Source organism: Epinephelus fuscoguttatus, linkage group LG16, assembly GCF_011397635.1.
Source record: "Epinephelus fuscoguttatus linkage group LG16, E.fuscoguttatus.final_Chr_v1".
Lineage (NCBI taxonomy): Eukaryota > Metazoa > Chordata > Actinopteri > Perciformes > Serranidae > Epinephelus > Epinephelus fuscoguttatus.
The window spans coordinates 8,689,534-8,698,229 of NC_064767.1; the positions used below are offsets into that span (position 1 = coordinate 8,689,534).

At 38.9% G+C, this 8,696-nt stretch overlaps 1 protein-coding gene across 1 annotated transcript; it reads right to left on the reverse strand.

Moving 5' to 3' along the window:
- Positions 1 to 393: 393 nt before the first annotated feature.
- mtrf1l (mitochondrial translational release factor 1-like) lies at positions 394 to 8,178 on the reverse strand. Its single transcript, XM_049600129.1, has 8 exons — positions 7,118 to 8,178; positions 6,906 to 6,985; positions 6,609 to 6,713; positions 5,940 to 6,018; positions 4,619 to 4,782; positions 4,105 to 4,222; positions 2,791 to 2,927; positions 394 to 2,568 (listed from the first exon to the last, which is right to left on the reverse strand). Exons 1-8 carry the CDS (start codon positions 7,545 to 7,547, stop codon positions 2,356 to 2,358), a joined length of 1,326 nt encoding a protein of 441 aa, XP_049456086.1. The 5' UTR covers positions 7,548 to 8,178; the 3' UTR covers positions 394 to 2,355.
- Between the last annotated feature and the right edge of the window lie 518 nt (positions 8,179 to 8,696).

Sequence of the window (8,696 nt, forward strand, 5' to 3'; positions counted from 1 at the left end):
AGGCACACCTGTGCAATATTCATGCTGTCTAATCAGCATCTTCATATGCCACACCTGTGAGGTGGGATGGATTATCTCGGCAAAGGAGAAGTGCTCACTAACACAGATTTAGACAGATTTGTGAACAATATTTGTGAGAAATGGTCTTTTGTGTGTATAGAAAATGTTTTAGATCTTTGAGTTCAGCTCATGAAAAATGGGAGCAAAAACAAAAGTGTTGCATTTATATTTTTGTTCAGTGTATATACATATACTGTATATATATATATATATATATATATATATATTATATTTTTTTTATTTTTTAAACTTTATTTTTTTATCCAAGCATACATTGTCACTCTCCATCTTATCTTATCTTATCGGTTTGGACCAGGAAAATATGAGTATAAGTCATTTTTTAAACAACAATGGCAAAAAAATTCACAGGTTCCTGCTTCTGACATGTAAATATTTGCTGGTTTTATTGGTCCTCTACAACTGTTAACTGAATACCCTCAGGCTGTGGGCTGTTGTCTGCGCAAACAATTTGAATAAGTCAACTTGTGCTTTTTTTTGTTTGTTTTTTTGTTTAAACACCATTTTTTAATATTTTAAAAACCAAATAAGCTTTTTTTTTCAACTTTCCCCTTTTTTCTATCATAGAAACACCAGTAATGACCCCAATGACACTTTTAAATGGCTCCAACTCCGACCCAAAATCACAAGCATGTGCCAGTTAAACTCCACCTCAATTAAAGTCTCTTCCCTCATCACAATGGCGGAGTAGGGGGAGGTTGAGTGCACGGCCAGTCTATCACACCCACTCATAGTCTCAAGTATGTGCATCAGGGATAGTAACATCTAGTCCTAAACTAGACTTCGGTTTGAAAGGTCCAGTTTGTGGGATTTAGTAGCATCTATTACCACAAAAGGTATAAAATACTTGTATAATCACCTGTTGTTACCTTAAAATGAACCATTTATATCTATACATGGAGCAAGTCCTCTCTCATGGAGTCCGCCATGTTGTTTCTACAGCAGCCCAGAACAGACAAATCATACACTGTCTCTTGAATATAAAGATATAGATATATACATTCATGTTCCATTGGCCGCCATAGTTCTCCTCCACACTTGGAACAAGCTTCACTTCTGTAACCTCACTGCTAGATGCCACTAAATCCTACGCACTAGACCAGGGGTGTCAAACTCATTTTAGTTCATGGGCTGCACACAGCCCAGTTTGATCTCAAGTGGGCCGGACCAGTAAAACCATTACATAATAACCTATAAATACCAATCCCTTTAAATGTTTCCCTTTTTTTTGAAGAGTAAATAAGTTCATTCTGAAAATGTTCATCCATGTACAAAACAAATGATGACCGGCTCACAGTGTCCTCAGAAAATTATGTGTCAGTCTGTCGACTACTCACTTTCATTATGTGATTATTTCACAATTTTCCACTGAAGCGGAAGCTATTGAAGACGCAGGTTGCGTCATCCCCTGCTTTACAAACCATTTACAGTCTGACTATTTTGTCAGTGCCTCAGCAGCAGGGCTCCACCTATATTATTTTAAGATTGAACTCTGACACAGATTCTTTTGTACTGAAGCTGCTGGTTGACAATGTTAAATATGACCACAGTAAGTATTCGTTGTTATTTAAATCTCTCCTGAAACCTCTCAGACTTCACATGTGCATCAACATGAGGTGTGTAAAGTCATCTCGAGGGCTGGATTGGACCCTTTGGTGGGCCAGTTGTTGCCAGTTTGGTGAGGCTGGCTTGCACAGAGCCTGTAACTCAACCCCATCCAACAACTTTGGGATGAGTTGGAACACCAACTGCAATCCAGGCCTTATCACCCATCCTTTACTAGAGGAGTGGATGTTGTTATCGCAGCAGATTGGTGCCAATTGTTTTGGAATGAAATGTTTAAGTCACATTTGAGTGTAATGTTCAGGTGTCGACATACTGTTGAAGTAACATTTGCAAAGTCTGTCGTACTCAATAAAAGCTCAATAGCACAACATGCGTCTGCATCTGAGAGGAACTGCTGCTGAATAAATGTGACCACAAACTGATGTTCTGATGATCACTCCATAGTTAAGTCATTTATTAGCCAGTTTTATGATTGCGCTGACATTGCCTGTCACTCATGGACATGTGTACGGACATTAAAATGTATATATGTTTTTTGTTTGTCACAAGCATTAAGACTCGGTCACCCTTTTAATCCATCATGGTTCCTCTGATTGTCCTTCAGAATCTGAAGCAGAGCAGGAATGACCAACACAACAGCGTTAACACTTTGCTGAAACAAGTAGCAAGAAGTTTCCATTCCATCAAAATCCATGTGTCTGAGATCCAAACTCATGAGCCCTCCTGGTTGTTTTCTCCCAGCAGCTCCACAAGCGTCTCCTGGTTGGAGAACTCCTGTAGCGAGGAGTTCATCTCGTCCAGCAGATCCTCTCCCAGCAGGAAGCTCTTGATGTCATGCACCGTCATGCTGATACGGTGGTCTGTTATACGGTCCTGGGCAAAGTTGTAGGTTCGAATCTTCTCTGATCTGCCTTTGGTGCCAATCTGGAAGAGGAGAAAGAAGAGGTGGAGAAGGAAATGGATAAAGTTTGGATCCTGTTAATTATGTAAAAATGCATGCATCCTTTTGGCCCTGCTGCCTTTATTTCGTTTTTTTTTTTTTAATTCTTTCCACCTCTTTTTATAACCAATTCTATATCACACTCTGATGTCTCCACCTGTAGATTGCTGTTTACTTTATTGTACTGTATTATTACTGTGTCCCACCTGTATTTTACGTTGTTGGTAGCGTTTGCTGGTCTCCTCCTCGAGCTTCATGCTGTACAGTTTTGCTCTCAGAGCCTTCATGGCTTTCTCCTTGTTCTTTATTTGGGAACGTTCCTGCTGGCACTCTGCAACCACGCCTACCAAGAGCAAACAAGTATTACAATAAATGGAATAAAATAAAATAAAATAAAATAACTATTCATATCTAGTCTTCAGAGAAAGACCAACCCATGCAGACAGACAGCACTAAAACTTTGATTGTTACACACATGACATTAAACCTCATGTTGTGAAGAAATAACAGTCATATAAAACATAACTAAACAACACCTCTGACATTTTTATCTCTTTGCTCAAGGTGAACTGACTCAACTACAGGCGACATGAAGCATGGAGTAAAGTTCAGACATGTTTTCTGACCATTGTCTGGAGTTCTGTGTCAATATGAAAACGTCCTGCCTTTATTTCCTACGTATATAAATGCAAAAATGTTACTGTTCCAATCCCCATACTGCCATACTTTATAGTATGCCAGAAATATATTTAATATGTCCCAATACATAGTATGTCAAAACCACTACGCCAAAAATACCAGGATGCTCTACTACATCTGGTCCAGTTTTTCAGTATACAAGCCAGCATGCTTTTCTGGCTATTCTGACCCACAATCCTCTGCGCAGTGAACGATACATCACATCGACTGAGCAGCAGAAAGATGACAGCTAGAAAGCTCGTTGAGAGGTGATTGACAGCTTGTTAAAATCTGTCAGAAGCCGCAATGACAGTTGACAGCGCACTCAAGTGACTGATGAAGAGTCGAAGAGTAACAATAGGAATATTAGTTATTTAACTGAGCAAAAATAATCATAAATATAACCAATTACAAAATGATATAGACTAAGTATTAAATAACTATGACAGAAAAAAGCCTCTGTAATTTTACTATCGTGAATATGATATGTTAGAATCTACAATGTATGCAGAGAAATTTAAAATAAGAAATCCCAATTTCAAAATGGCTTGGCCTCGGCTCTTTGTTGTGTTAAACAGTCGGTCATTTCACACCAAGTACATTTATTAACAGCACTTTGGTGTCAGTGGATAGATTAGGGACCATTTGTACCTTCTGTCATTTTTTTGTCAAGCTTTATAATCTATATGTGAAGTAGAAGTAAAGCCAGCAAAAGCTAAAAATGTTTTCCCACTTTGGCACTGACTGGGAGTAGGCCATCAACCCCCAACTGTTCATGGCCCACTCTTTAACAAACTAAACTGTACAGTATGTATTATATTTTACAACACCACAGTTTTTACCTGTTGGCAGATGGACTATTCTGACTGCACTGTCTGTGGTGTTCACGTGTTGACCTCCAGCTCCACTCGCTCTCTTGGTTTCTATTTTCAGGTCCTTTGGGTTTAGTGTGAAAGAGATCTGAAAGGAACACAGACACTCATAATTTACTCACGTCTCCATTAAGAGCAGAAGAACAAACCTGCTCCTACACATATACATCTCTTTAATAATACCTGAGACAAGGTATTTGGCTATATTTGTCATCTGCTACTGTCTGTTCACAGTTATGTGCTTTTATGCCTGGTGTTTTGGTGCTTTGGGTCTCGAAAAGCACAAAAATTAGAGCAATTGAGGAAAAGCTTCACTACGTCACATCAAAATAAAAGACTTTTGTTTCATATTTTCAGTGTGTTTCTATTGTGTTCATATTTAACACAGATTAAGCAATAAATGCCAAAACAAAAAAACTAAAACAGGCTGCTCTCCAGGTGTTTTGTAATGTAATGATTCCTGTAGGTAATCTGGGTTGTGTACCTCAGTGGGTTGGGGCAGCACAGCCACAGTCATGGTGCTGGTGTGCATTCTGCCCTGTTTCTCAGTCTTGGGAACCCTCTGAACTCGATGGACTCCGGCCTCAAACTTCATCCTCTTGTAGCTCTGAGGGCCGCTGACGCTGGCCGAGGCGTGTCGCAGTCCACCTGGTCAAAGGTGAGCAATAAGTACAAATGCTAAAATGTTACTGTCAAATGGTGGCAGTGACATGTAGTTGTATGTGTTTAGTTTATTGTCAGAATCAGAATCAGAAATACTTCATTGATCCCCAAGAGGAAATTATGATTTGTTACAGCTGCTCTGATGTAAAGAGAAGTAAGAATAGGAGTCTGAAATAAAACTGTGTAAATATAAAGCAATAAAATAAAATGTGCATCATGTTACCGTGTTTGACACTAGTATTTAAACATATACAACATATTTCTTCTGTTGACTCTAATTCTGCTGTTGTTTTATTCTACTGATGTATATGTTATAGTAAAATTTTCACACTTACAGCCTAAGCACAGTGACGATATTTATATTTTTTTATATTTTATTTTGATATTTGAATTTTTATATTTTGTCTGTTACAGTGTAAGGGCTCCCCCTTGTGTTTATAGTCAGCTACTACAACTGGTTATAAACTTGTTTGCTGACATACAGTACGTAGCTCTAACAAATTATCATCACATTCCCACTATCAGTTCCAAGTTAAACACAAAAATATGTGATGGCCACTACACCTTACCATCGTAAATAAAGAAACAACAGATGACATCTGATTCACCCTGTGATATTTCTGACATGCTCAAAACACCAGAGAAACAAGACTAGAAAATTCATAAGACAGACTGTTCATACACAGCCCTGGCTCTGTAGATGGAAAACAAAGTGTGAAGTGGGTCAGACCGATCCAGAGTACTCCTCCAGCCAATCAGCAAAATGGGGCGTTAACACTCATACACAGAGCCAGGGAGAGGCCATGGATATATAAAGAGAAAGACAGTGGGAGCAAAAGGGAGGCTGATGGGAGCACTGACGTAAGTGGTTTATTTGTTTTGGTGTTGTGTATAAAGATCCACAATCTTTCTCTGGAGTCACTGACTCCACCTTGAAAGTGTTTACATGACAGTTGCATGAATAGAACTGTCTCACACAGTCAGTTTGCCTGAAGCGAAGGAAAGCCACACATTGAGCCAGTTTTAAGGTTTTAGGATATGAACGACTAGGACAACCTTTATAGATACATCGGAGGGGACAAGTGAAATGTGTTTGCTTTAGGTGACCATTTCTTAAAGTGATATTCACAGTGTCTACTGACCTATTTCGCTGGTTGTGTACTCCAAGATGTCAAAGGACCAGCCACGGTGGTGAGCGTAGCCCTGGTACATGTCGAACACCTTCAGAGGAGAGGAGACAAGATGGCGTGTAAACATACGTTGAAATAAATATTGATAAATTAAAAAATAAAATCAATAAATAAAATTAATAAATCAATTAAAAAAAGAAAAATAAATAACAAAATAAAATATAAAAAATAAATAATAAATATTTAACTGATGTAAAATCCTATGGTGTTTCTGTGAGCAAGGGTATAACTAAGACTTAAAAATACACTTTTCTAGTTTGTTTGTACCAAGTTTTAATTTGTATCTAACTTATTATGAAAAATATTTTTTGTTCTCTCTAAATAAATAATATGGAACTTTCTTGTTCAGGTATTGATGTAAGTTCATGAACTCAACAAAAACTGTTGGAATAATAAATGTAGACCTTCTTCACATCAGACATTTTGACTTGTCATAGTAGGAAAAGCACATTAACAATGGCTCCATTAAGTGTCCCACTGAGCCAGCTCGTAAAATGTCAGGCCTCCCCTAGGTGGAATGCAGCTACCATTAAACGTATACATACAGCTGTGCTTTTCCTACTATGACACGTCAAAATGTCTGCCATGGAAAAGGTCTATCATAAGGAAGTACTTTCAGACCTCATCCGTAAACAGCATGGCCTCCTGACCCCCGACACCAGCTGTAACCTCCAGGACGAGGTCGCTCAGATCTGCCTCCTCCTCAGGGATCAGCAGATCCAGGATCTGATTGGTGAAGCAGAAAGGTAAACAACATAAATGTAACGTGTGAAGAACTGAATATCTGAAAATGGCAACAACTTCAGGAAGAGAAATGTCTTGAGTTTGCTCTTTGGTTTCACATGAATTTATTAATTACAAATGCTGCTTTTGTGTTCTGTTACTTTATGCTCCCGCAGCTGAAAGTCACAGTTTTACCTTTTGTCTGAGATCTTGAATATCTTGCAAACATCCTTCCCTTTCCAGCTCAGCCAGCTCTCGCAGGGCTGGGTCTTCATCTTTGAGAAAAAAACCAAACATACACACACACACACACACACACACACACACGCACGGAATTGTGGCTTCGTACTTAGAGATTTTACACCACTTATCTTCAGTCAAACTACATCTTGTATTTGCAGTCTCACCTTTCAGGAGCGTCTCCGTCTCCGCCATCTCTTTTTGTTTGGTGTCCAGCTCTCTGATGCTCTGGATGAGAGGAGCCAGCAGGGACACTTTGGTCCTCTTCTCCCTCAGTTCGTCCTCACTGCACTGCTCCTCTGCCACACTGTTGTTGGCCACTCTCAAACATTCACTGTACTCTGTCTCCATCTTCTTCAGGTGTTCCTGCAGAGACCTCTTGGCAAACAGCTCATCCAGCGACAGCAGCTTGGCCACCATCAAAGGTGTACTGGTGTGAAGAGATCTTGTTCTGGCACAGTGATTGTTGTTAATGTGTTCATGAAATTTGACAGTTTGCCTGATGACATTTGGTGACTTTTGAAAACGAGGTAACCACAGGCTAAAGACAGACTCCCTTTCTCTCCAGAGAAGGTTTACAGCTCTTCTGTAAGCCATTGTGTGAGCAGATTTGTCAGGAAGATTCACTGTGTGGCGGAACAAACAAATCCAGATATGACTTGGCTGTGGCACATGATCTCTAATCCTGACGAAACATCCAGCCAAATCCCATGATGATTTTATATATTTTATGTCCAACAAACTTCTGTGTGCGTACAACTGTTATTTCAAGATGTAATCTGTATCCAATGAAGGCATTCTTGAATTCGGCGTGTATATTATGACAAGCAGTGCTTCATTTGATGAATTTATCTTGTTTTAATAGGTTCACGTCGCCATCAATAGCAGTCATTTAAGTGCAGTATTTCTACCAAAACTCAAACTAAACGTTTAATTTGGAATTGTAAAAGCTATAGTGCGGATTAAAGGCTGGATTTCAACCTTCAAGCCAAATAAGAGCATTATAGAAAGGCAACAATTCACTGAGGGTTTCCAGCTGGCTGATATGTGATCCTTAAATCAAATAACAAACGGTTGAATGCCTCCGTTACGTTTATCCTATTATTGGAAACGTAGATGTGAATATAATGAAACTATTTTCAGTCATAAATTGTCTAAAGACTGTATAGTAGCTAACTGTTAATGTTTGTTATAAAAATATAGCTCCTTTACCACCTTGTAGAGGGGCGCAGACATATTGAATGTGGTGCGCATGCGCAGTGGGTAAGATTTCTTCTTCTTCCTCCCTTTTTTTTAAGTTTTAAAGGCGGTTGTCGAACCAGCTTTCAGGTGTATTACCGCCATCTACTGGACTAGATTATAGAGCAGTAGATCGACCGGAATAATAAAATAAATTAAAATAAAATAAAATAAAATAAAAACTCTCTACTATTCTTGTTACTCTTAAATAATCAAATAGCAGCTTACATAGGTTCCTTGATGTCTTTCGAAGTAGTTTCCCTAATGTAATACTGTGCCTTTCTTCAGTTAGTCCAGTTATTAACTCCCTCCTTTCTTCTTACCTGTTGCAATCTATTAGTACATGTTTAACTGTTTCCAAATTATTACAGTGAGAACATAGTCTAGTAGGATGCTTCTCTATTATATGGAGAGTGCCATTTAATCCAGTATGTCCTGTCCTCAGATGTGTAATGACCATCTCTTCCCTTGGGCTCCCACTCTGTAATGTACCAACACCTACATGTG

Coding starts and splice junctions, on each gene's coding strand:
- mtrf1l (XM_049600129.1), bottom strand. CDS start 7,547: ATGGCTTACAGAAGAGCTGTAAACCTTCTCTGGAGAGAAAGGGAGTCT. Junction 6,986..7,117: donor GACGGAGACGCTCCTGAAAG/GTGAGACTGCAA, acceptor TTTTTCTCAAAG/ATGAAGACCCAGCCCTGCGA. Junction 2,569..2,790: donor ACCAACAACGTAAAATACAG/GTGGGACACAGT, acceptor CTCCTCTTCCAG/ATTGGCACCAAAGGCAGATC.